This window comes from Pogoniulus pusillus, chromosome 9 (assembly GCF_015220805.1).
Source record: "Pogoniulus pusillus isolate bPogPus1 chromosome 9, bPogPus1.pri, whole genome shotgun sequence".
NCBI classification, from domain to species: Eukaryota; Metazoa; Chordata; class Aves; order Piciformes; family Lybiidae; genus Pogoniulus; species Pogoniulus pusillus.
In genome coordinates, this window is record NC_087272.1 from 2842581 (window position 1) to 2870250 (window position 27670).

The window sequence follows — 27670 nt, forward strand, 5'->3', positions numbered from 1 at the left end:
CAGAGTAGAGGGGAAGGAGAACCTCCCTCATTCTGCTGCACACTCCTCTTAATGCACCTCAGGATTCTGTTGGCCTTAGAGATCACACAGTCCAACCTCCTGCCATGGGCAGGAACACCTCTCAACTAGCCCAGCTTACTCAAAGCCCCATCCAGCCTGGCCTTCAACATCTCCAGGGCAGGGAGCATCTAGAACTTCTCTGGACAATCCATTCCAGAGACTTGGCACCCCCCTGTGAAGAAATGCTGTGTTTGGAATCAAAGCTTGTTTATGTTCTTGCCCTTCTGAAAAGTGGAGTGGAGCTCTGGCTAAATTGTGTGTATGAGGAGAGTCTGAAAGGTGTTCTTTTTTGGTTTGGAATTGTCTGTAAATAGCTCACTGGCCAAGTGCAGGCCTGTGACAAGCAGAGTCCTTCAGGGATCAGTCCTGGCACCAGTCTTGTTCAACAGCTTTGTGGGTGCCATAAACAGAGGCACTGAGTGCAGCCTCAGCAAGTTTGCTGCCCACACCGAGCTGTGTGGTGCAGCAGGCAGGCTGGAGGGCAGGGATCCATCCAGAGGGAGCTGCACAGGCTGCAGAGGTGGGCACAAGCCAAGCTCAGGAGGTTCAACAACACCAAGTGCAAGGTCCTGCAGCTGGGTTGGGGCAATGCCAAGCACAACTGCAGGCTGGGCAGTGAGTGGCTGGAGAGCAGCCCTGAGGAGAGGGACTTGGGGGTGCTGCTGGAGGAGAAGCTCAACAGGAGCCAGCAGTGTGCACTTGCAGCCCAGAAATCCAAGCAGAGCCTGGGCTGCAGCAGCAGAAGTGTGGCCAGCAGGGCCAGGGAGGGGATTCTCCCCCTCTGCTGTGCTCTGCTGAGACCCCACCTGGAATACTGCATCCAGTTCTGGAGTCTCCATTACAAGAGGGCTGTGGAGATGCTGGAGAGTGTCCAGAGCAGGGCCAGGAGGATGCTCAGAGGCTGCAGCAGCTCTGCTGTGAGCACAGCCTGTAAGAGTTGGGGCTGTTGGGGCTGGAGCAGAGGAGGCTCCCAGGTGACCTTCTTGTGGCCTTCCAGCATCTGAAGGGGCTACAAAATAGCTGGAGGACAGACTTTTGAGGCTGTCAGGGAGTGCCAGGACTGGGGGGGATGGAGCAAAGCTGGAGGTGGGGAGAGTCAGAGTGGAGGTGAGGAGGAAGTTGTTGAGCATGTGAGTGGTGAGAGGCTGGCATGGGTTGCCCAGGGAGGTGTTTGAGGCCCCATGGCTGGAGGTGTTTGAGGCCAGGCTGGATGAGTCTGTGGGCAGCCTGCTCTGGGGTAGGATGTCCCTGGGCATGGCAGGGGGGTTGGGACTGGCTGCTCCTTGTGGTCCCTTCCAACCCTGACTGATTCTATGATTCTGTATTGTACAGAAGTTTCCTCTGCCTTGTGCAATAAAAGTTCAGTGTCATTGCCTTCATATTGTTAAGCACAGAAACATCATTTTCACTTCTCTGAAGTTCAATCCAAAATTCCTCATCTTCCCAGGAGCTCAGAGATGTACTTCAGGAACATAACTGGGTGTTTCATGAAGCACTGGAGGCCCTGACAGTCTTTGCAGAAGATGGTGAGGATAAAGACAAGATTTTATGATTGATTTTTTCTCCCCAGCTAAACTTGTGGTAGAAATATTTTCTATTGCCCTGACACTACCTCTGCCTTCAAACTGCTGCTCTGGGGGAGGGTGCATTTTGCTGTGGCTTTAAGTGTTGTGATTGCTTTATCTTCTGCTCTGCAAGCAGAGCTGAATATCTTTTGCCTTGTTCATACAGATTTCTATCTCAAGTTGTCATTACCTATGGGTATGTCATAAAATACCTCTTGCAGTGTGTCAAAACTGACAGGTGCTGCCCTCCTGTTTGTTTAAGAAGAAGTTTGGGGATTGTGGTTTTTTTTTTAACTGAGTCATTTGTGAACTTGGTAATTGGAGATAACTGCACAGATGACAGGTGATGCTTTATCCTTTCAAAATACATTATAGGAGAAAGGGGAGGGGGGGAAAGCCCCACTAGAAATAGGCCTTAAATTATGCAACCCCTTGATAAATACCAGCGCAGTAAGTGTGCTAGAGAGCAAGGAGTGTGATCCCAGGTAAATCCACAAGTTACAACTTCAGTGCTGTTTAATGAGCTGATCACTTATCTGACAGCTGGGTAAGGCTCTGAAATGTGTATGTTTTGCTGTATCAGCTGTTTAAGTGTTGTTGTAAAGAGGTTGGGCTGCTGCTTCTGAGAGAGAGCTGACTTCAGCCAGCGTCTATCAGCAGCAGAAGAGAAGGTGTTGCAGGTGCTTTCTTTCAAAGAAGGAATTAAACCCCCATGACATTCATTTCTGAAAGCTGCTTGCTCTCACTCTGTTCAGTAACCTCTACCTTGCTTTAAGGCAGTGGGATTGTTCTGAGACAAATGCCTTATTCTTCCAGTTTCTTCAACAGATGAATGCTGTCACTGCCCAGCACTGATGCTGTGCTGAGATGCACTAAAATGGAAAGAAATACTCCATTTTTGTGGTGAGAGTAGGCTTGTGTTCTGAAATCAGCAGAATGAGTGCCTCTGCAGGCAGGCAGAGTGGAACCAGTGTCTCATCCCAGTGCTACATCAGAGTTCTACCTGTGTGTCCTTACAGACAGAGTGGAGCCAGTGTCTCATCCCAGTGCTACATCAGAGTTCTACCTATGTGCCCTTGCAGGCAGAGTGGAGCCAGTGTCTCATCCCAGTGATAGATCAGAGTTCTACCTATGTGCCCTTACAGGCAGAGTGGAACCAGTGTCTCATCCCAGTGATACCTCAGAGTTCTTAACTGTGTGCCCTTGCAGGCAGAGTGGAACCAGTGTCTCATCCCAGTGATACCTCAGAGTTCTTAACTGTGTGCCCTTGCAGGCAGAGTGGAACCAGTGTCTCATCCCAGTGATAGATCAGAGTTCTACCTATGTGCCCTTACAGGCAGAGTGGAACCAGTGTCTCATCCCAGTGCTACATCAGAGTTCTACCTATGTGTCCTTGCAGGCAGAGTGGAACCAGTGTCTCATCCCAGTGCTACATCAGAGTTCTACCTATGTGCCCTTGCAGGCAGAGTGGAACCAGTGTCTCATCCCAGTGCTACATCAGAGTTCTACCTATGTGCCCTTGCAGGCAGAGTGGAACCAGTGTCTCATCCCAGTGATACCTCAGAGTTCTTAACTGTGTGCCCTTGCAGGCAGAGTGGAACCAGTGTCTCATCCCAGTGATAGATCAGAGTTCTACCTATGTGCCCTTACAGGCAGAGTGGAACCAGTGTCTCATCCCAGTGCTACATCAGAGTTCTACCTATGTGTCCTTGCAGGCAGAGTGGAACCAGTGTCTCATCCCAGTGCTACATCAGAGTTCTATCTATGTGCCCTTGCAGGCAGAGTGGAACCAGTGTCTCATCCCAGTGATAGATCAGAGTTCTACCTATGTGCCCTTACAGGCAGAGTGGAACCAGTGTCTCATCCCAGTGCTACATCAGAGTTCTACCTATGTGCCCTTGCAGGCAGAGTGGAACCAGTGTCTCATCCCAGTGCTACATCAGAGTTCTATCTATGTGCCCTTGCAGGCAGAGTGGAACCAGTGTCTCATCCCAGTGATACCTCAGAGTTCTTAACTATGTGCCCTTGCAGGCAGAGTGGAACCAGTGTCTCATCCCAGTGATACCTCAGAGTTCTTAACTGTGTGCCCTTGCAGGCAGAGTGGAACCAGTGTCTCATCCCAGTGATAGATCAGAGTTCTACCTATGTGCCCTTACAGGCAGAGTGGAACCAGTGTCTCATCCCAGTGCTACATCAGAGTTCTACCTATGTGCCCTTGCAGGCAGAGTGGAACCAGTGTCTCATCCCAGTGCTACATCAGAGTTCTATCTATGTGCCCTTGCAGGCAGAGTGGAACCAGTGTCTCATCCCAGTGATACCTCAGAGTTCTTAACTATGTGCCCTTGCAGGCAGAGTGGAACCAGTGTCTCATCCCAGTGATACCTCAGAGTTCTTAACTGTGTGCCCTTGCAGGCAGAGTGGAACCAGTGTCTCATCCCAGTGCTACATCAGAGTTCTTAACCATGTGCCTTTGTCTCAGAGCTGCTGCATGTCACAGATCACACTGCAGTGACCATCTCTGTTTTAAGATTGCTGCCTAAACTTTGCTGCTGTTTGAGCAGTCTCCAAATCATTGCTCATCTTCTACTCGCAGCTGCTGTTGTGTACATGCTCTAAACAGACTTGCATGGGTGATCTTGGTGGCACTTGCTGTGGAGTTGCTGTGTAGTGCTGGAACTGTGCTTGGGCATAGGTTTTATTTTCAAGGAGCAGTGAGGATTTGTGTGCCCTTCTAACCAGTGTGTGTTGACATGTTGCCTTTATATATTGCATGCATAGGCATGGAATTTTCTCCCAAAAATAAAGCTTCTGACTGGACTGAAGCTTCAGCCAAGAGTGGTGTTGACAAGGGTAAGGAGAAGCCGAAGCAGAAATCTTCCCAAAAAGGGCAGAATGGCTTCCAGAAAAAGGACAAAGTCAAAAGGAGCTTTTGGAGCACTAAAAGAGAAACAGAAGGCTCGGAGGACGAGTCGGCTTCTGAAGGTGGAAGCTCCCTGGATGAGGACTACAGCAGCGGTGATGAAGTGATGGAAGATGGCTACAAGGCAAAAATCCTCAGCTTCCTGCAGGATGCTTCCCTGAGTGAACTGACTTTGATCCCCCAGTGTTCCCAGAAAAAGGCTCAGAAGATAATAGCGCTCCGGCCCTTTAACAGCTGGGAGGCTCTGGTAGGTCTGCATTCTTCTTTCCCTATCCTCAGCCTGCCTTCACTCAAGGTGGCTTCAGCCTAGGGAGGCTTAGATGGGTGGCCTTATCCTGATTAGGCTAAACTACTCTGCTCCTGCTAAGCCAATAGCATTTCAAATAGTGTCATATGACCTGGTTTTGAATGAATTAAGGGGTGATATTCCTGGAGAAGCCCAGCTGATTGGCTGACATGACAGTCACTCACTCTCTAGCATAGAAAGTTGGTTCATTTCCCTGCAGAAGAAGAAATTAGAGCTTTCACTTGGGAAGGAGTTGTTTGCTAGCCTTTGCTGAGCTCTTGGAGCTGAAAGCCCATGCAGGAGGACCTTTACTGCAGACACCTGAACAGCAGCAGCTCCCAGGGTAGCTCCATGTCTGAAGGTGCCAGCATGGATATTTTCAGCCTCTTACAAGAAACAGTTGTTCAGTCGTCGCCTCTTTTTTTTCTTGCTTGCTTTTTGTTGGTGGTTTTTTTTCCCCCCCTTTAATCTACTGCAGCTTAGTCTTTAGCATGGCTCTGCCAGCTAAGCAGTGCAGCCATTTTTGACTTGAAGCAAGCTGCTGCTGTATTTTTAACACCAAAAGGTAATTCATCAGAAGGCTGCACCACGACCCACGGCGGAAGGGGAAAAAGGCTCTCTCTTGGTAAGTAGATTCTCTGCCCTCACTGGGATGTGTGTCAGGCTTTTCCCAGGGGTTCTTTCTTGCCTTTTGACTCCCCAGTTCACTGCTAAGAGCAATGTCCTGGTCTGCTAAGAGCAATGTCCTGGTCTGCTAAGAGCAGTGTCCTGGTCTGCTAAGAGCAATGTCCTGGTCTGCTAAGAGCAGGTCTGACATCAGACCTGCTAAGAGCAATGTCCTGGAAATTGAGCAGGGCAGATTTTGTTGGTTTAGTCGATCAGTTCTTTGGGTTTTACAGCAGTAACTTGGATGTAGGCCTTCTTACAGAGTAATTGGGATGTTTCCTCCTCAGCCTGCGTTCTGAAACCTCCTGCCCTGGTGCATGCAAGAGCTGCTGCTGTTTTCTCACAGCAGAGCACAACTCCTTCTCTCTGTGTGTTTGTGTGTGTGTAAAACAATGCTGTTTATGGTTACCTGGTGTGTGAAACCCTTTGCCCCTAACCAGTAAGAGATAGCAAGCAGATTTGTGAGGAAAAGGCAATAATCTGTGTCTGTGTTGCAAGGTGGGGAGACAGGAGGACGATACTCAGAAAACAGTCAAGGGGCAGGTATGCTGCAGCAGAAAATCCGTTTTGCCCCAAGCCTTTGGCTCCTCACTGAACATCTGGCATGCTGCTGGTCCCTTCTGAACTTGTTGGGGTTTGCCTGAGCTTAATTCCTTGCCAGAAGTATTTGCTACGGGGCTGTTCTCCCCCTCTGAGTGAAATATTTCACAGAGGAAGGAACAACAAAAGAAAGGAAAGCTGCATGGGCCTGTTTGCCTGCAACATTTGTCTGTCTTGGAGATGGCTGCTGTCAGCAGCCACATGTCTCTGTAGGGTTTTGTGGCTGCTTGCCCAGAGTCAAAGGAGTTTGCAGGATAGTTGAGCAGATGGTTGGTGTCAGTGTGGATTTAGGTGGTTGGAAAGATTCACTAGGTCAGTGCTGCAGGTTGATCCTACTGATGAGTGGACTCATGGTGAAATAGTGGTGGATGGACTGCTGGAGAAAGCTGATTCAGGTTTAAGCATTAAAAGAGCTGGCTCAGTTTTAAGGTCTTTTTTGACTCAAACAGTGTCTATTTTAGCAGTGTAAAGCACTAGAAGGTGTTGCCACTTGTTTTGTCATTAGAATCGAGGCTTTCAGCTTGAGATGAGGACTAAAGTCTACTTGTTTGAAACTTTCATGTCTTATCCCAGGAAAATTGAATGGGACTCTTGTTTTTTTCTAAACTCTAGGCAACTGAAGTTCTGAGATTTATTTTGTGGTGCTGTTGGTTTTATTTCGTTCAAATTGGAGGCTGAAGATGAGGCAGCAGTGCGCAAAGGTGGCCAGGAGAGCCACTGGCATCCTGGCCTGGATCAGGATCAGTGTGGCCAGCAGGACCCAATGTGATCTTTGATCTTTGATCACATTGGGTGCTTCTGTGCTCCACAACCTCCCTGGGCAACCTGTGCCAGTGTCTCACCACTCTCACTGCAAACAGCTTCTTCCTAACCTCCAGTTTGAACCTCCCCTCTGCCAGTTCAAACCCATTCCTCCTCGTCCTGTCATTACCAGACCTTGTCAATAGTCCCTCCCCAGCCTTCCTGTAGCCCCTTTCAGATACTGTAAGGCCACTCCAAGGTCTCCTCCAAGCCTTCTCTTCCACAGGCTGCAGAGCCCCAACTCTCTCAGCCTGTTCTCAGAGCAGAGCTGCTGCAGCCCTCTCAGCATCTTGGTGGCCTCCTCTGGACTGCTTCCAACACTTCCATGTCCTTCTTGTGCTGGGGGCTCCAGAACTGCCCCCAGGAGTGCAGGTAGGGTGTGAGGAGAGCAGAGGCAAGGGGCAGAATCCCCTCCCTTGCCCTGCTGCCCACACTGCTCTTGCTGCAGCCAGCACAGGGTTGTGTCTGGGCTGCACTCCCACTGCAGGCTCCTGTGGAGCTTTGCATCAGCCCAGACCCCCAGGGCCTGTTCCTCAGGGCTGCTCTCAGCCATTCCCTACCCAGCCTGGAGTTGTGCTTGGGATTGCACTGTCTCAGGAGCAGGACCTTACACTTGGCCTTGTTGAATGCCATGAGGTTGGCATGGGCACAGCTCTGCAGCATGTCCAGGTCCCTCTGGATGGATCCCTGCCCTCTAGCAAGTCAATTGTGCCACACAGCTTGGTGCCATCTGCACACTTGCTGAGGGTGCACTGAGTCCTCTGTCCATGTCACTGCCAAAGATGTTACACAGCACTGGAGCCAGCACTGACCCCTGAGGGAGCCACTTGGCACTGGTCTCCAGATGGACATTGTGGCACTGTGCCACCATCCAGCAGTGCTCCACCCTTCAAGTCTGTGTTTTTCAAGGTTGGTGACCAGGATGTCATATGGGACAGAGTCAAAACGATTCTTGAGGTCCCTTCTAACCCTGACAATTCTGTGATAAGTGGAAGCAGTTTCCACCAGAAGCAACAGAAGGGAAACAGCAAGGGCATGGTGTTAGAAAGGGGAGCTGCTGAAAGGAGAACTGGAGTTTATTGGTTGAGGTTGAGGCTGACTCTCACCCTTAATCAGAGCAGTGAAATCCTAAATCAGCTTCAAGTGGATCATAGAATCAGTCAGGGTTGGAAGAGACCACTGGGATCATCTAGTTCCAACCGCCTTGTCATAGTCAAGGACATCCTACCCTAGATCAGCCTGGCCAGAGCCTCATCCAGCCTGGCCTTAAACAGATAAGTGCAAAGTAAGCCTGTGCCAGCATGCCTGTTGTGCACTGTGTGGTACTGCTGCAGCCTGGCACTCCAGTGGACAGTTCAAAATGTGCTGTGGGTTTCGTTGTCTGTGATGCTCTCAGGTTTTTTGGCCCTCACTTGAAAAAATAGAATCTGGGGGGATATCAAGAGGTCTGTTAAACTGAACTTTGACAGAGTGGCTGGGAGCAGCCAGGCAGAGAGGAGCTGCAGAGGAGGCAGCAGTGTGCCCAGGTGGGCAGCAGAGCCAATGGCATCCTGGGATGACTGAGGAGCAGTGTGGGCAGCAGGACAAGGGAGGTTCTTGTGCCCCTGTGCTCAGCACTGCTCAGGCCACCCCTGGAGTGCTGTGTCCAGTTCTGGGCTCCTCAATTCAAGAGAGATGTTGAGGTGCTGGAAGGTGTCCAGAGAAGGGCAACAAAGCTGGGGAGGGGCCTGGAGCAGAGCCCTGTGAGGAGAGGCTGAGGGAGCTGGGGGGGGTGCAGCCTGCAGCAGAGGAGGCTCAGGGCAGAGCTCATTGCTGTCTACAACTGCCTGAAGGGAGGCTGTAGCCAGGTGGGGTTGGGCTTTTGTGCCAGGCACCCAGAAATAGAAGAAGGGGACACAGTGTGAAGTTGTGTCAGGGGAGGTCTAGGCTGGATGTTAGGAAGAAGTTCTTCACAGAGAGAGTGATTGGCATTGGAATAGGCTGCCCAGGGAGGTGGTGGAGTCGCTGTGCCTGGAGGTGTTGAAGCCAAGCCTGGCTGGGGCACTTAGTGCCATGGTCTGGTTGCTTGGCCAGGGCTGGGTGCTAGGTTGGACTGGCTGAGCTTGGAGGTCTCTTCCAACCTGCTTGATTCCCTGATTCAAAGATGTTCCACCTGAAGTTCAAGTGATGCCTCCCATGTTTCAGTCTGTACCTGTTGCCTGTCACTGGCCACCACCAAGAAGTGCCCAGCCACATCCTCATGTCTCTCCAGGTATTCTATGATTCTAAAGGCCACCTGAGAGCAGGCTGCTTTGTGTTCTGTGTGGCAGGGTGGTACAGGCTATTTCACATGCAAACCAGTGAGGGAGGCTTTTCTTGTTATGACTTGGAGATGAATATTAATGTGCTGCCACGAAACAATGCACTTTCTGTTAATAACAGATGGCTTCCTTCTCCACATCTTTTATTTATAGATTAGAGGACTTCTGTTCATGCCAGCCAAGGCTTTAGGCATCAAAACAAATGTTGAAATGTTTTAATTGCCTCTTATAAACCCATCATGTTCTTGATGTCTCCCTTTTTGGTTCTAAATACAGGTGTCTACTCAGACAGCTTCTTTGCGAGTGGTGACTCGTGTGCCTTAGCCTGGTTTAACCTGTGAGTGTTGGTAAACTTTCTGGGGGGTTTGTTTCAAACAGAGCAAACCCACAAATGAGTCAACCAACCTCCCGAAAGAGTAAGGGCAGGCTGTCAATGGAGGGCACCCGAGTCAAAACACAGCCTGCTTTGTAGAGCTTCAGCTCAACAGAAGTTGGTTTTCCTCTGTGGTGTTGGCAATGGTGATCAGAGTTTCTAACACAGGATTCTTGTGGCCAGGCTGGTTGCTTGTGGCTTGGATGAGCACAGCTCTGCTGGAGTGGCTGGAGGAAAGAGCCCAAAGGGTGGGAGGTCAGTGGAGTTCACAGTATCATCAGGGTTGGAAGAGACCTCACAGCTCATCAAGTCCAACCCTTTAGCACAGAGCTCAAGGCCAGACCATGGCACCAAGTGCCACGTCCAGTCCTGCCTTGAACAGCTCCAGGGACGGCGACTCCACCACCTCCCCGGGCAGCCCATTCCAGTGTCCAATGACTCTCTCAGGGAAGAACTTTCTCCTCACCTCCAGCCTAAATCTCCCCTGGCACAGCCTGAGGCTGTGTCCTCTTGTTCTGGTGCTGGCCACCTGAGAGAAGAGAGCAACCTCCTCCTGGCCACAACCTCCCCTCAGGTAGTTGTAGACAGCAATAAGGTCTCCCCTGAGCCTCCTCTTCTCCAGGCTAACCAATCCCAGCTCCCTCAGCCTCTCCTCGTAGGGCTGTGCTCAAGGCCTCTCCCCAGCCTCGTTGCCCTTCTCTGGACACGCTCAAGCATCTCAATGTCCCTCCTAAACTGGGGGGCCCAGAACTGAACACAGCACTCAAGGTGTGGTCTAAGCAGTGCAGAGTCCAGGGGCAGAATGACCTCCCTGCTCCTGCTGGCCACACCATTCCTGATGCAGGACAGGATGCCACTGGCTCTCTTGGCCACCTGGGCACACTGCTGGCTCATGTTCAGGCGGGTATCAATCAGCACCCCCAGATCCCTCTCTGTCTGGCTGCTCTCAGCCACTCCGACCCCAGCCTGTATCTCTGCATGGGGTTGCTGTGGCCAAAGTGCAACACCAGCACTTGGAGCAGCCTGGTTCAGTGCAGCCTGGTGGCCGGGTGCAGGCAGTGTTCTCAGGGCTCACGTTGGGACTGCTTCTGTTTAACGTCTTTGTGTCCTTATTGAGGTCCTCATTAGAGTGTGTCAGCAGTGACTCTAGGGATGACACTAGGTTAGGTGGCAGTGCTGATCTGCAGGAGGGTAGGGAGGCTTTACAGAGGGACTGGGATCCATGGGCCAATCTTAATGGCATGAGCTTCAACATGGTCAAGTTTCAGGTCCTGCACTTGGGCCACAACAACCCCAAGTAATGCTACAGGCTTGGAGCAGTGTGGCTGGAGAACTGCCTGCAGAAAGGGACCTGGGAGTTGTAATGACAAGCAGCTGATTAGCAGCCAGCAGTGTGCCCAGGTGGCCAAGAAAGCCAGTGGCATCCTGGCTGTGTGCAGCAGGGGCAGGGAGGTGCTTGTCCCTTTGTACTCTGCTCTGGTGAGGCCACAGCTCAGTTTTGGGCACCTCATTACAAGAGAGATGTGGAGGTGCTGGAGCCAGTGCAGAGCAGGGCAAGGAAGCTGGGGAAGGGCCTGGAGAATAAATCTGATGAGGAGCAACTGAAGGAGCTGGGGATGGCTAGTTTGAGGAAGAGGAGGCTGAGGGGAGACCTCATGGCTGCCTACAGCTACCTGAAAGGAGGTTGTGGAGAAGTTGATGCTGGTCTCTTCTCACAGCCATAGAACAATAGGGAATGGCCTCAAGCTGCAGCAGGATGGGATTAGACTGGATATTAGGAAGACTTTTTTCCCAGCAAGAGTGGTCAGGGACTGGAACAAGCTGTGCAGGGAGGTGGTGGAGTCACCAGCCCTGGGGGTGTTTAAAAGTTGTTTGGATGTGGTGCTTGGGACATGGCTTAGAGTGAACTTTGAAGAGTAGGGTTAATGGTTGTACTTGGTCCTGAGGGGCTTCTCCATCCTGAATGTTTCTGTGACTCTGTAACACATAATGGCTGGATCACACAGCCCCTTTAGAATTGTTCTGGTTGGAAAAGAGCCTTGAGATCACCCAGTCCAACTCTTTTGTAGCTTGACCAACTCTGGAGTTAAACCATGGCTCTCAGCACCACCTAACTGCATCTTTCTGATGCCTCCAGAGATGGGGATTCAGTCACCTCCTTGTGCAGCCTGTTCCAGTGCCTGAGAATCCCTTCAGTAAAGAAGTTTTTTCCTAATATCCAACCTCTACCTCCTCCATTGGAATGGGCTGCCCAGGGGGGAGGTGGTGGAGTCACCATCCCTGGAGGTGTTGAAGCCAAGCCTGGCTGGGGCACTTAGTGCCATGGTCTGGTTGGTTGGGCAGGGCTGGGTGCTAGGTTGGGCTGGCTGAGCTTGGAGCTCTCTTCCAACCTGCTTGATTCTAGGATTCTAATGCAACTTCAGGCTGTTTCCTCCACCTGGTTCCAACCTCTTTTCAGGGACTTGTAGAAAGCAATGAGATCTCTCCTCAGCCACCTCTTCTCCAGACCAAACACTCCCTTATTCTTAGGATGAGTTCTAGAAAGTGAAGAGTTTCTGCAGTGTGCTAAGTTGGAGCAGGTGCCTGTTCTGAAATCCAGACAAATCCATCTGGAGCTCACTTCTGCTTTAACAGAAGAATGGCAGAGCCAAAGGATCTCACATTCCCAGAGTCTTTAAAGTCATTAATCAAAAAGGGACCTGTCAGGTCCTTCTGTGCAATCATTTTATGCAGAGATGCATGGAAATGCTGTGCTAACAGCTACAGCCTCACTGGTGAAATAAGTTTTATTGGGTTTTGTGCTCCCTGCAGATGGCTCTACATGGAATCCAGGAGAAGCTGATGGGCCTCCAGGTCCTCTTTTGACACATCTTCAGGCTTCTTGGCTCTAAACCACAGGAAAGTCACATTGTAGTGAAGATGTGAAGTTTAGAGGAAGGCAATCTGAAGTGACTAGTGCAGACTTGAGGAAAAGAGTAATTGAAGCAAGGCTTCTGTGTAAAAATGAATGCAGCTTTATAGTTGGAAAGGGAAGGAATGATGAAAAATGAGGTTTTAATTACAGCCAGTGTCACATGGTTTGTGCTTGACACAAAGTTGTGAGAAAGGTGATCTGTGAGGTCTCTTCCAACCTTGGTGATACTGTGATACTGTAAAGAGACTTGTGAGGAGACATTCTCACTCCAGATCACAGCATGTTAGAGGTTGGAAGGGACCTCTGGAGATCTTCCAGTCCAAGCCCCACTGCCACAGCAGGAGCAGAGAATCTAGCACAGGTCACACAGGAACACATCCAGACAGGGCTGCAAAGGCTCCAGAGAAGGAGACTCCACAACCTCTCTGGGCAGCCTGTGCCAGGGCTCTCTCACCCTTACACTCAGCAAGTTCTTCTTCATCTTGAGGTGGAGCTTCCTGTGCTGCAGTTTCCATCCCTTGCCCCTTGTCCTGTGGCAGGGCAGAGGTGAGCAGAGGCTGTCCCTGTGCCTTCCTTCCTGACCCCCAGCCCTCAGCTCTTGATAGACATTGCTCAGATCCCCTCTCAGCCTTCTCCTCTGCAGACTAAGCAGACCATAGCCTCAAGCACCACAGCCACTCTGCTTTTAAACACCTCCAGGGATGGTGACTCCACCACCTCCCTGGGCAGCCTGTGCCAGTGCCTGACCACCTGCTCAGCAAAGAACTTCCTCCCAACAGCCAACCTAAACCTGCCCTGATGCAGCTTGAGGCCATTTCCTCTTGTCCTGTCATTAGTAACTGGGGAGAAGAGACCAGCTCCAGCCTCACTGCAACCTCCTTTTAGGTAGCAGTAGAGGGCAATAAGGTTCCCTCTCAGCCTCCTCTTCTCCAGACTGAACACCCCCAGCTCCCTCAGCTGCTCCTCACAGGCCATGTTTGCCAGAGCTCTCCCCAGCCTCATCACCCTTCTCTGCACTGCTGCAGCACCTCAGTGTCCCTCCTGTGCTGTGGTGACCAAACCTGGACACAGCACTCGAGGAGTGGTCTCAGCAGTGCTGAGCACAGGGGCATGAGCACCTCCCTGCTCCTGCTGCTCACACCACTGCTGATGCAGGCCAGGATGCTGTTGGCCTTCTTGGCCACCTGGGCACACTGCTGGCTCATCCTCATCCAGCTGCCCACCAACACCTCCAGGTGCTTTACCACCAGGCAGCTCTCAGCCACTCCTGCCCCAGCCTGTAGGGCTGCTGGGGGCTGTTGTGGCCAAAGTGCATGCCCTGGCCCTTGGCCTTGTTAAACCTCATGCCACTGTCCTCAGCCCATGGCTCCAGCCTGTCCACCTTTGTTACCTAGTAGATACTGCTCAAAAGGTTGTCCAAAGATAATTGATCCCTTTGTTTTCCCTTCCTTTTGTGCTTTGGTTCTGTTAGTGGGTCTGACCTCCAGAGCTTGCTTTGTGCTGTGCTCTATGTTGCTTCCTCTTGAGGATTTTGAAGCTCCCATATTATATTTTGAAACTCTTCAGAGAAATTACATCTTTTCAGCTAGATTGTACAGAGTGGGGAGCTGGAATGATGACCTTCAGTCTGGGTTCACATCATTTTGCAAGTGTGTGAGGGATATCTGAAGTCCTGAAGGGGAGATCAAGAGGCTGTCGCTGTGTGATGGTTTGGGTGTTAGCCACCTCCCACCCCCCACTGTGAAAGTCACCCAGGCTGGGCTCAGGGGCTCTGGAAATGGAATGAAGCTTTATGTTTGAAATCACCCAGGCTAGGCTCAGGGGCTCTGGAAATGGAATGAAGCTTTGTGTTTGAAATCACCCAGAACAGGCTCAGAGGCTCTGGAAATGGAATGAAGCTTTATGTTTGAAATCACCCAGAACAGGCTCAGAGGCTCTGGAAATGGAATGGAGCTTTGTGTTTGAAATCACCCAGAATAGGCTCAGGGGCTCTGGAAATGGAATGGAGCTTTATGTTTGAAATCACCCAGGCTAGGCTCAGGGGCTCTGGAAATGGAATGAAGCTTTATGTTTGAAATCACCCAGGCTAGGCTCAGGGGCTCTGGAAATGGAATGGAGCTTTATATTTGAAATCACCCAGAACAGGCTCAGGGGCTCTGGAAATGGATTGAAGCTTTATGTTTGAAATCACCCAGAACAGGCTCAGGGGCACTGGAAATGGAATGAAGCTTTATGTTTGAAATCACCCAGAATAAGCTCAGGGGCTCTGGAAATGGATTGAAGCTTTATGTTTGAAATCACCCAGGCTAGGCTCAGGGGCTCTGGAAATGGAATGGAGCTTTATGTTTGAAATCACCCAGGCTAGGCTCAGGGGCTCTGGAAATGGAATGAAGCTTTATGTTTGAAATCACCCAGAACAGGCTCAGGGGCTCTGGAAATGGAATGGAGCTTTATGTTTGAAATCACCCAGAACAGGCTCAGAGGCTCTGGAAATGGAATGGAGCTTTATGTTTGAAATCACCCAGGCTAGGCTCAGGGGCTCTGGAAATGGAATGAAGCTTTATGTTTGAAATCACCCAGAACAGGCTCAGAGGCTCTGGAAATGGAATGAAGCTTTATGTTTGAAATCACCCAGGCTAGGCTCAGGGGCTCTGGAAATGGAATGAAGCTTTGTGTTTGAAATCACCCAGAACAGGCTCAGGGGCTCTGGAAATGGAATGAAGCTTTGTGTTTGAAATCACCCAGAACAGGCTCAGAGGCTCTGGAAATGGAATGGAGCTTTGTGTTTGAAATCACCCAGAATAGGCTCAGGGGCTCTGGAAATGGAATGGAGCTTTATGTTTGAAATCACCCAGGCTAGGCTCAGGGGCTCTGGAAATGGATTGAAGCTTTATGTTTGAAATCACCCAGAACAGGCTCAGGGGCACTGGAAATGGAATGAAGCTTTATGTTTGAAATCACCCAGAACAGGCTTAGGGGCTCTGGAAATGGAATGGAGCTTTATAGTTGAAATCACCCAGAACAGGCTCAGGGGCTCTGGAAATGGATTTAGGAAGGGCAGATCCTGCCTCTCCAACCTGATCTCCTTCTCTGATCAGGTGACTGCTTGGTGGATGTGGGGAGGCCTGTGGATGTGCTCTATCTGGGCTTCAGCAAGGCCTTTGACACTGTCCCCCACAGCACACTGCTGGCTAAGCTGTCAGCCCATGGCTTGGATGGCAACACTCTGTGCTGGGTTAGGAACTGGCTGGAGGGATGAGCCCAGAGAGTGGTGGTGAATGGTGCCACATCCAGCTGGCAGCTGTCACTAGTGGTGTCCCTCAGGGATCTGTGCTGGGCCCCATCCTCTTTAACATCTTCATAGATGATCTGGATGAGGGCATGGAGTCAGTCATCAGCAAGTGTGCAGATGACACCAAGCTGGGGGCAGATGTGCCTGGGTTGGAGGGCAGAAGGGCTCTGCAGCAGGACCTTGACCGCCTGCACAGATGGGCAGAGTCCAAGGGGATGGTGTTCAATAGCTCCAAGTGCTGGTGCTGCACTTTGGCCACAACAACCCCATGCAGAGATACAGGCTGGGGTCGGAGTGGCTGAGAGCAGACAGACAGAGAGGGATCTGGGGGTGCTGATTGATACCTACCTGAACATGAGCCAGCAGTGTGCCCAGGTGGCCAAGAGAGCCAGTGGCATCCTGGCCTGCATCAGGAATGGTGTGGCCAGCAGGAGCAGGGAGGTCATTCTGCCCCTGTACTCTGCACTGCTTAGACCACACCTTGAGTGCTGTGTTCAGTTCTGGGCCCCCCAGTTTAGGAGGGACATTGAGATGCTTGAGCGTGTCCAGAGAAGGGCAACGAGGCTGGGGAGAGGTCTTGAGCACAGCCCTACGAGGAGAGGCTGAGGGAGCTGGGATTGGTTAGCCTGGAGAAGAGGAGGCTCAGGGCAGACCTTATTGCTGTCTGCAGCTACCTGAGGGGAGGTTGTGGCCAGGAGGAGGTTGCTCTCTTCTCTCAGGTGGCCAGCACCAGAACAAGAGGACACAGCCTCAGGCTGTGCCAGGGGAGATTTAGGCTGGAGGTGAGGAGAAAGTTCTTCCCTGAGAGAGTCATTGGACACTGGAATGGGCTGCCCGGGGAGGTGGTGGAGTCGCCGTCCCTGGGGCTGTTCAAGGCAGGACTGGACGTGGCACTTGGTGCCATGGTCTGGCCTTGAGCTCTGTGCTAAAGGGTTGGACTTGATGATCTGTGAAGTCTCTTCCAACCTTGCTGATACTGTGAGACTGTGAAATGGAATGAAGCTTTATATTCTCAGCTTAGCACAAGGTATAAGCAGAGAGTTACAACAGTTTCAGGTGTAGATAGTAATAGACAAGTTAGAGGTAATGCAGAAACACAACAGCCCTGCCAGAAACCAGAGTCCCTAGGAGGGGTTCCCAACCACCCTGCAACCTTCCTCCCACTCCTCTACCTCACCCAAGACTTTGCCTTACTCTCAAGGTAGGTTGGAGGGTTGGCCAGGGGCGTTAGGAAGCAGATGGATTAGTCACATAGGCAGCAGGTTAGAGAGAGAGGGAAGCTCATGCAGCCCAAACAGAGAGCAACTCTGTCATAGAATCATAGAATCAACCAGGTTGGAAGAGACCTCCAAGATCACCCAGTCCAACCTAGCACCCAGCCCTATCCAATCAACCAGACCACGGCACTAAGTGCCTCATCCAGGCTTTTCTTGAAGACCCCCAGGGACGGTGCCTCCACCACCTCCCTGGGCAGCCCATTCCAATGCCAATCACTCTCTGTGAAGAACTTCTTCCTAACATCCAGCCTAGACCTACCCTGGCACAACTTGAGACTGTGTCCCCTTGTTCTATTGCTGGTTACCTGGGAGAAGAGGCCAACCCCACCTGGCTACAATGCCCCTTCAGGTAGTTGTAGACAGTAATAAGATCACCCCTGAGCCTCCTCTTCTCCAGGCTAAACAGGCCCAGCTCCCTCAACCTCTCCTCATAGGATTTGTGCTCCAGGCCCCTCACCAGCTTTGTTGCCCTTCTCTGGACCTGTTCCAGCACCTCAACATCCTTCTTGAATTGAGGGGCCCAGAACTGGACACAGCACTCAAGGTGTGGCCTGACCAGTGCTGAGTACAGGGGCAGAATAACCTCCCTTGTCCTACTGGCCACACTGTTCCTGATGCAGTCCAGGATGCCATTGGCTCTGTTTTTGTTCTTGTTCTTACCCATCTCAGCAAGTCTATGAGTGCCATCAGCATTGTTTCCTTCTCACAGCCTAGCATCTCATTCTTCTCACCAAACCATTCCAGCTAGGCTCAAACAAGCACAGCTGCCTGCTTGCTCGAGTGGCTTGCTGCCTGCGCTCCCTGTGGATTTTCACCCTGGCCCTTTAGCTACCTTTGAACAGTGCTCATGATTCCTTTTTTTTTCCCCATCCTTCCTCTTTTGCAGTTCACAAAAATGACTAAGACTACTGGCTTGTCAGAAGACATAGTGTGGAACTGCAAGACCCTGCTGAAGGAGAGGGATGTGGTTCTAAAGCTGATGAATAAGTGCGAAGACATTTCCAATAAGCTGACAAAACAAGTGACCAACATCACTGCCGATGGAGGGTGTGGGTGGAACATAGAGCAGCCCTCCATTCTCAACCAGAGGTATCTTTTCCTTTCCCTTTGTGCTCAGCAGGGTGGGGGGGTTAAAAAGGTTTGCTTCAAGAACAGGGTTTTCCATACCGTGCTCGCCGGCAGTGGAGTTGCAGATGTGTGAGGCTTAAGCTGCTCACTGCGTTGAGGAAACCTGAGTGGTTTTAAGGGCATCAGAATAAGTGGTGAGGAGGAAGGGAACATTAAAACACCAAGGTGATGTAAACAGTGCTCCATGTAATGTTTCTCTTGTTCCAGTTTTTGATGAATGTAGCAGCCAAACTTAGAATCGTAGAATCAGGCAGAGTTGGAAGGGAGCACAAGGAGCAGCCAGCTCCAACCCCCCTGCCATGCCCAGGGACACCCTACCCTAGAGCAGGCTGCCCACAGCCTCAGCCAGCCTGGCCTGAAACACCTCCAGCCATGGGGCCTCAACCACCTCCCTGGGCAACCCATGCCAGCCTCTCACCACTCTCATGCTCAACAACTTCCTCCTCACCTCCAGCCTCACTCTCCCCACCTCCAGCTTTGCTCCATTCCCCCTAGTCATAGAATCAGTCAGGGTTGGAAGGGACCACAAGGAGCAGCCAGTTCCAACCCCCCTGCCATGCCCAGGGACACCCTACCCTAGAGCAGGCTGCCCACAGCCTCACCCAGCCTGGCCTGAAACACCTTCAGCCATGGGGCCTCAACCACCTCCCTGGGCAACCCATTCCAACCTCTCACCACTCTCATGCTCAACAACTTCCTTATCACCTCCAGCCTGACTCTCCCCACCTCCAGCTCTGCTCCATTCCCCCCAGTCCTGTCACTGCCTGGTATCCTGAAAAGTCCCTCCCCAGCTTTTTTGGAGGCCCCTTCAGATCCTGAAAGGCCACGAGAAGGTCACCTGGGAGCCTCGTCTTCTCCAGAAGATTGATGGGATCATGACTTAGCAACTTAGCTCAAATAAAAGGCAGACAAAACTGTTCCTTGTATTTTAAAGATGCCAGATGGGAATGAATCTGAGCTAACTTATAAATCTGGACTGAAGATCTCAGTAGGGAAGTTCTGATGCACAAAATGATCTGGAACTCTTTGTGCTTTGTGAGGGGCATTATGGATGTGCTAGGGAGAGCTAAATTGATAAGGATTCCCAAATAGATAATGAGAATTGTACAACAGAGCAAACTGAGTGCTGCAGCTGCTAAGTCCTGCTTCATTATTTCTTCTGCATTTTAAGGCTAAGCAGAAGTGGTTTTTCACTGTGGTTTTTTAATGGGGTGTTTCTCAGTGTGTTTTTTCACCACATGGGTGGATTTAAGCAGCTGAATAGCAGCCAACAGTGTGCCCAAGTGCCCAAGAAATCCCTGGCTGGGATTAGAAATGCTGTGTGCAGCAGGAGCAGGGAGGTGATTGTGCCCTTGGACTCTGCTCTGGTGAGGCCACAGCTTGAGTGCTGTGTTCAGTTTTGGGCACCTCATTACAAGAGAGATGTGGAGGTGCTGGAGTGAGTGCAGAGCAGAGCAATGAAGCTGGGGAAGGGTCTGGAGAATAAATCTGATGAGGAGCAACTGAAGGAACTGGGAATGGTCAGTTTGAAACAGAAGAGGCTGAGGACAGCCCTCATGGCATTCTCCAGCTCTGTGAAAGGACCTTGTGAAGAGGTTGGTGCTGGTCTCTTCTCACAGGTGATTAGTGATGGAACAAGAAGGAATTAAGCTGCAGGAGGATAGGTTTAGACTGCATAGTAGGAACACCTTTTACCCAGCAAGAGTGGTCAGGCATTGGTATGAGCTGCCCAGGGAAGTGGTGAAATCCCTAACCCCAGGTGTGTTTAAAGGTCGTTTGGATGCGTTGCTTGGGGATATGGTTTAAGGATGAAGCTTGTAGAGTAGGGTTAATGCTTGGACTTGGTGATCCTGAGGGGCTTCTCCAACCTGGGCATACCTTCAATTTAGAGTGCAGAAAGATGTAAACAACATTAAAGTTACCCCTCAGTGATTAGCATAAGCGTGCAGCTGCAGTTCATGTGGAAACAAAGATGCTAACCAGTTCAGCTTGATTTCTCAACAGTTTGGAACTCAAGCCCTATCAGAAGATTGGTTTGAACTGGTTGGCTCTCCTCCACAAGCATGGATTGAATGGTATATTGGCTGATGAAATGGTAAGTGTGAAACTGATTCTTTCTGAGACCTTGAAGGTTTGCAGGTGTCTGGATGTGTTCCTCTGTGATCTGTGTTAGATAGGATTGTCCTGCTCCAACAGGGGGGGTTGGACTCAATGATCACTTTGGGTCCCTTCCAACCCCTAACATCCTATGATAACTTTGTTATATTCTTTCATTTCCCCAAGGAGATTGTAAGTAATTAGTTGTAGCCACTGTAACCTGGAGAACAGTTTTCCAGCTCTTTAGTAGCTCCTGAGCTCTTGCTTGCAATTTGAAAGTCAGATGTTGGCTAAACCTTGACAGACACTGAGAATTAAAAGCCACATGGTGTCTTTTGAAGCATTGTCCTTAACTTAATCATTTTAAGAGCTAATAGCCTTTAGATATAGATCATTTTACATCTCCAGCATTTAGTAAGCCCCTAACTTCTACACTCCTCTCTGAGTTTCTAAACAGGGAGTTACAGAATCATAGAATCAATCAGGTTGGAAGAGACCTCAAAGATCATCCAGTCCAACCTATCCCCCAGCCCTATCCAGTCAACTAAAGTGGGTAGAAAACTTTTCTACTCCTCCAACATTTAAACATCTCTTGCAGTTACCCTCTCCATAAGTTTTGAAGTGAGGGAGAATCAGAGAATGGTTTAGGTTGGAAGAGATCTCAAAGATGATCCAGTTCCACCCCCCTGCCATAGGCAGGGACACCTCCCACTAGAACAGGTCGCTCAAGGCCTCATCCAACCTGGCCTTGAACACCTCCAGGGAGGTTGTGGAGCACAGAAGCACCCAATGTGATCTTTGATCACATTGGGTGCTTCTGTGCTCCACAACCTCCCTGGGCAACCTGTGCCAGTGTCTCACCACCCTCACTGCAAACAACTTCTTCCTAACATCCAGTTTGAACCTCCCCTCTGCCAGTTCAAACCCATTCCTCCTCCTCCTGTCATTACCAGACCTTGTCAATAGTCCCTCCCAGCCCTCCTGTAGTCCCCTTCAGGTCCTGGAAGGCCACTCCAAGGTCTCTTCAAAGCCTTCTCTTCCCCAGGCTGCGCAGCCCCAACTCTTGTAGCCTCTTCTCAGAGCAGAGCTGCTGCAGCCCTCTCAGCATCTTGGTGGCCTCCTCTGGACTGGCTCCAACACTTCCATGTCCTGCTTGTGCTGGGGGCTCCAGAACTGCCCCCAGGAGTGCAGGTGGGGTGTGAGGAGAGCAGAGCCAAGGGGCAGAATCCCCTCCCTTGCCCTGCTGCCCACACTGCTCTTGCTGCAGCCCAGCACAGGGTTGTGTCTGGGCTGCACTCACCCTGCAGGCTCCTGTTGAGCTTTGCATCAGCCCAGACCCCCAGGGCCTGTTCCTCAGGGCTGCTCTCAGCCATTCCCCACCCAGCCTGGAGCTGTGCTTGGGATTGCAGCTACCCAGGTGCAGGAGCTGACACTTGGCATTGTTGAATGTCATGAAGTTGGCTCGGGCACAGCTCTCCAGCCATATCCTTCTTGTGTTTGGGACTGCAGAACTGTGCACAGTACTCCAGGTGGGGTCTCAGGAGAGCAGAGAGAGAGAAGAGCTTGAGGTTTGAGATTTTGATTGGTGCTGACACCAGCAGGGAGCACAGACTCAAGTTGTGGCAGGGCAGGTCTAGGCTGGATGTCAGGAGGAAGTTGTTGTCAGAGAGAGTGATTGGCATTGGAATGGGCTGCCCAGGGAGGTGGTGGAGTGGCTGTGCCTGGAGGTGTTGAAGCCAAGCCTGGCTGGGGCACTTAGTGCCATGGTCTGGTTGGTTGGGCAGGGCTGGGTGCTAGGTTGGGCTGGATGAGCTTGGAGGTTGATTCTATGAATCTCTGACATACAGTGATGGAGCTTCTACATCTAAATACCTTGTCAGTAGCTTTGAATCCTGGCTGCTGTTCAGCTTGTATCAAGCTCTGAGTGAATGTTTGGGTTTGCTTTGCTATGGCTTAGGCCACATAACCTCAAACCACTCTGGGTTTTGTGTTTCAAAGGAGTACCTAATGTGTGTGTTTTGTGGTAGATGAGATACATTTTTAAGTCCATGACACACCAGTCAGGAGAATGAGTACTGCTGGAAACACAGGAGTACCTTAAAGAGATCTGGTTTCTGTGTTCTGCTTCAGGAAGAGCTGGGATATCCTTTGTGCTGCTGGTTCAGATGGGAGGGAACAGTTTGTTTCCAAGTAATCCTTTGTCTGCAGCACAGTTGCAGGGAAGTAAAGTTTTGTAGATTTGAGGGATGAACTGCTGCCAGAGCAGGGTCACTTATCCCAGATCCTAAAGGAACACATCCAGGCAGGTCTTGAATTCATCTCCAGATAAGAAAACTCCACAACTCCCCTGGGCAGCCTCTTCCAGGGCTCTGTCACACTCTCAATGGGAAAAAAAATCCTCCTGTTTCCATGGAGTTTGCTATGCCTCAGCTTCCACCCGTTGCCCCCTGTCCTGTCACTGGGCATCACCCAGCAGAGCCTGGCTCCAGCCTCCTGGCACTCACCCTGCACATCTTTAGCAACATTCATGAGGTCACCTCTCAGTCTCCTCCTCTCCAAGCAGCACAGCCCCAGCTCCCTCAGGCTCTCCTCCTAAGGAAGATGTTCCACTCCCTTCAGCATCTTTGCATCTCTGCGCTGGATTCTCTCAGTCAATTCCCTGACATCCTCCCTGAACTGAAGGGCCCAAAACTGGACACAATATTCCAGATGCAGCCTCAGCAGGGCAGAGTAGAGGGGGAGGAGAACCTCTTTCAACCTACTCACTACAGCCCTTTTAACACACCCCAGAATGGCATTGCCCCTCCTGGCCACTTGAGTGCGTTGCTGGCTCATGGTCAACCTCCCATCCACTAGAGCCCTCAGGTTCTTCTCCCCTTCACTGCTCTCCAACAGGTCAGCCTCTAACCTGTGCTGATCCCTGGGGTTGTTCTTTCCAACATGCAAGACTCTCTCCTTGCCCTTGTTGAATTGCATTCAATTTCTCCCTGCCCAACTCTCCAGCCTAAATCTTTCTGAGGTGAGCCCCTGGTGCTCAAATATTTAGAATCACAGAATCAGTCAGGGTTGGAAGGGACCACAAGGACCATCCAGTTCCAACCCTCCTGCCACGGGCAGGGACACCCTACCCAGAGCAGGCTGCACCCAGCCTGGCCTCAAACACCTCTCGAGCCCTACGAGGAGAGGCTGAGGGAGCTGGGATTGGTTAGCCTGGAGAAGAGGAGGCTCAGGGGAGACCTTATTGCTCTCTGCAACTACCTGAGGGGAGGTTGTGGCCAGGAGGAGGTTGCTCTCTTCTCTCAGGTGGCCAGCACCAGAACAAGAGGACACAGCCTCAGGCTGCACCAGGGGAAATTGAGGCTGGAGGTGAGGAGAAAGTTCTTCCCTGAGAGAGTCATTGGGCACTGGAATGGGCTGCCCGGGGAGGTGGTGGAGTCGCCGTCCCTGGAGCTGTTCAAGGCAGGATTGGACGTGGCACTTGGTGCCATGGTCTGGCCTTGAGCTCTGTGCTAAAGGGTTGGACTTGATGATCTGTGAGGTCTCTTCCAACCCTGATGATACTCTGATACTGTAATCTCCAGGGATGAGACCTCAATCACCTCCCTGGGCAACCCATTCCAGCCTCTCACCACTCTCATGCTCAACAACTTCCTCCTCCCCTCCAGCCTCACTCTCCCCACCTCCAGCTTTGCTCCATTCCCCCTAGTCCTGTCACTCCCTCACAGCCTCAAAATTCCTTCCCCAGCTTTTTTGTAGGCCCCCTTCAGATACTGAAGGGCCACAAGAAGGTCACCTATTTAGCTGAAAAGAGACAGTTGAGTTTGGTTGCAGTTGTACATAAGAATGACTTTTCCTCTGGAAGGCAATGAAACAGAACAGTTTTGGTTGGGGTTTTTTTGTCTGTACAGCTTTGTAATCCTTGATTATGAATGCAAACCACTGTCACACTTTAAATGGATCTCTCTTTCTCTCAGGGCTTAGGCAAAACTATTCAAGCTATTGCATTTCTATCTTATCTCTACCAAGAGGGCAACAAGGGTCCCCATTTGATAGTTGTGCCAGCTTCAACATTAGGTAAGTTGCAAGTTTCCACATCAGTTGGTGTTAAAAACCCCTCATGGTCAGACTTTGATAGCTCTGTGAAAGAAAACTTCGTTTTCTGATGGTGATACTCCACTCCTTGAAGAAGTGGAATGCAAACCCTGCTGAAGCTGTGCTTGCTCTGAATTAATTACACCTGATGTAGATGTATTTGTTTCTTTTTTTTAGTGTGCTCTGTATGTGTTAAGGAAAAAAAAAATGAAGCTGCTTGTTTCAGTTTGAACTTGTTTGGCAAATGTCTTTTCTGCTTGCTGAATGTTGGCTGAAGTTCCTAGTCTTCAGGCTGCTCTGAGTGTGATGCTTTGTGGCATTTTGTGTCTGTCTGTTTTCAGTTTGCTTCTCAGAGTCTGTCACAGGATGTTAGGGCTTGGAAGAGGACCTCTGGAGAACTTCCAGTCCAAGCTCACTGCTACAGCAGGGCCAGAGAATCTAGCACAGGTTGCACAGAACACATCCAGACAGGGCTGGAAAGGCTCTAGAGAAGGACACTCCACAACCTCTCTGGGCAGCCTGTGCCCTTTACACTCAAGTTCTTCCTCATGTTGAGGTGAAACTTCTGATGCTGCCGTTTGATAGAAACATAGAATCAGCCAGGTTGGAAGACACTTCCAAGCTCATCCAGTCCAACCTAGCACCCAGCCCTATCCAGTCAACCAGACCATGGTACTAAGTGCCCCAGCCAGGCTTGGCTTCAACACCACCAGGCACAGCAACTCCACCACCTCCATGGGCAGCCCATTCCAATGCCAATCACTCTCTGACAACAACTTCCTCCTAACATCCAGCCTAGACCTGCCCTGCCACAACTTGAGACTGTGTCCCCTTCTTCTGTTGCTGCTTGCCTGGCACAAGAGCCCAACCCCACCTGACTATAGCCTCCCTTCAGGGAGTTGTAGGCAGCAATGAGGTCATCTCTTGCCTCTTGTCCTATGCCAGGGCTGTGGCTTGTCCTGTGTCCCTGTCCCTTCCTTCCTGACCCCCAGCCCTCAGCTGTTGATAGACATTGATTAGATCCCCTCTAAGTCTCCTCTTCACCTGACCAAAAAGCCCCAAGTCCCTCAGCCTCTTCTCATAGTCCAGTGTTCCAGCCCCTTAATCATCTTCACAGTCCTCCCTTGGACTCTCTCCAGCAGATCCCTGTCCCTCTTGAACTGGGAAGCTCAGAACTGGATGCAATATTCCAGGTGAGGCCTCACTAGGGCAGAGTCATGTGGGAGGAGAACCTCCCTGGTTCTGCTGGCCACATTTTTCTTAGTACCCTCCAGGAACCCATTTGCATTCTTGGCCACAAGGACACAAGCAGATGTCAAAGCAGAAGAGAATCCTAAGCTGATGAGGCTGTGGCTGTCTCTTAGTTGTGTGTTTTATGACCTCAGTCAAAAGCAGGGAGACTGTGATGGAATAAAGTCCAGCAGCAAAGCTGATGAGTTTGAGCAAAAAGTGACTCTTTGTGGAGTTGGATTTGGATTTGTCCAATGATTGTAGAAAGGAAAAAAGGCAGCAAGGTGCATTTAGGAAGAAAATGCTGCTTTTAATAGAATGCTCTCACTTGGGCCTCAAAAATGGCTCTTACCAAATGAGTACATCATAGAATCATAGAATCAAGCAGGTTGGAAGAGACCTCCAAGCTCAACCAGTCCAACCTAGCACCCAGCCCTATTCAGTCAACCAGACCATGGCACTAAGTGCCTCATCCAGTCTTTTCTTGAGCACCTCCAGGGATGGTGCCTCCACCACCTCCCTGGGCAGCCCATTCCAATGCCAATCACTCTCTCTGTGAAGAACTTCCTGTAACATCCAGCCTAGACCTGCCCTGGTACAACTTGAGACTGTGTCCCCTTGTTCTATTGCTGGTTGCCTGGGAGAAGAGCCCAACCCCACCTGGCTACAATGTCCCTTCAGGTAGTTGTAGACAGTAATAAGATCACCACTGAGCCTTCTCTTCTGCAGGCTGTACCCCCCCAGCTCCCTCAGCCTCTCCTCATAGGATTTGTGCTCCAGGCCCCTCACCAGCTTTGTTGCCCTTCTCTGGACATGTTCCAGCACCTCAACATCTCTCTTGAATTGAGGGGCCCAGAACTGGACACAGCACTCAAGGTGTGGCCTGAGCAGTGCTGAGTACAGGGGCAGAACAACCTCCCTTGTCCTACTGGCCACACTGTTCCTGATGCAGGCCAGGATGCCATTGGCTCTCTTGGCCACCTGGGCACACTGCTGGCTCAGCTTCAGTTACTATCTATCAGTACCCCCAGGTCCCTTTCCTCCTGGCTGCTCTCCAGCCACTCAGTCCCCAGCCTGTAGTGCTGCTTGGGGTTGTTGTGGCCAAAGTGCAGAACCCTGCCCTTGGCCTTGTTCAATCTCATCCCATTGGCCTCTGCCCACCCATCCAAGCTTTTGGCCCTTTGAAAGTGCCATTTTCAAGCGTGTATTTGAAGTGCACTAGAACCCATTTTGATAAAAAAACAGGAAAAGGCCTCCAAAAAGTCTTTAAAGTGCATGTTTCTGAAAGCCTGAGATGTCCACACGGGTGTGGACGAAGCTGCTTTGGCCAAGTGAAGCACAGATGCTCCTGGATTGCAGTAGCAGGTTGGCTCAGGATGCCTCGGGAGCGCAGCCTGCAGCTTTCTGGAGGCATCTCCTCAGCCCCTGTCTGTGGCAAGTGGCTTTTCCCAGGGACCTCCTCCTCCTGTGGTTTGGAGGTCAGCATTTGTGTTCCCTGTCAGGCAGCTCCCCCCTAGGCACAGCGACGTCAGCGGTGGCTTCTCCGCTGGTTGCGCACCTGGAGCTGGATCAAGTTGTCAGGCTTCTTCGCCTGCTCCCAGAGGCACTTTCTCTCCTGTTGAAACACTCCTGCATGTGAGTGCTGCCAAATGATTTGTTCTCTGAGGAATTAATTAACTGTCTGGGGAAGCCATAAGAGCTGAAAACCCAGGCTTGTTCATAGGTGCTCCCAGGCTGTGCATTCTGAGGCAGCTGGAAGTGTGAGATGGTTAAGCAAGAGTTACTGAAAGCCCTGCTGTAGGTTGCTTCATCTCCCTGAATGCTGTCACTTTCCCAGCATTTAGACAAGAAGTTTCATTAACCTGCAGTAGAATTTAAAGAGTTTTGCTTTAAAATCAGATGTTTGCCTTTATTTGAGACATGCCTCAGCTTCATGTGGCACCTAATAAAGTTTAAACTACTTGTTTGTTGGTCTCTTACAGATAACTGGATAAGAGAAGTGCACCTGTGGTGTCCTGAACTGAATGTCCTTTTTTACTATGGTGAGGAATCCAATTGAAGAATTACTC

At 50.8% G+C, this 27670-nt stretch overlaps 1 protein-coding gene across 4 annotated transcripts in view; it reads left to right on the plus strand.

The window, feature by feature from the left end:
* The window catches only part of SMARCAD1 (SWI/SNF-related, matrix-associated actin-dependent regulator of chromatin, subfamily a, containing DEAD/H box 1), an 83140-nt gene that overhangs the window by 32843 nt on the left and 22627 nt on the right, over positions 1-27670 (plus strand). For all 4 annotated transcript variants that reach the window (XM_064148338.1, XM_064148339.1, XM_064148340.1 and 1 more), the window contains exons 8-13: positions 1508-1586; positions 4404-4792; positions 17941-18143; positions 20187-20277; positions 24254-24353; positions 27584-27643. In XM_064148338.1, the coding sequence (XP_064004408.1) occupies positions 1508-1586; positions 4404-4792; positions 17941-18143; positions 20187-20277; positions 24254-24353; positions 27584-27643 (922 nt within the window). The remainder of the gene's footprint in view (positions 1-1507; positions 1587-4403; positions 4793-17940; positions 18144-20186; positions 20278-24253; positions 24354-27583; positions 27644-27670) is intronic.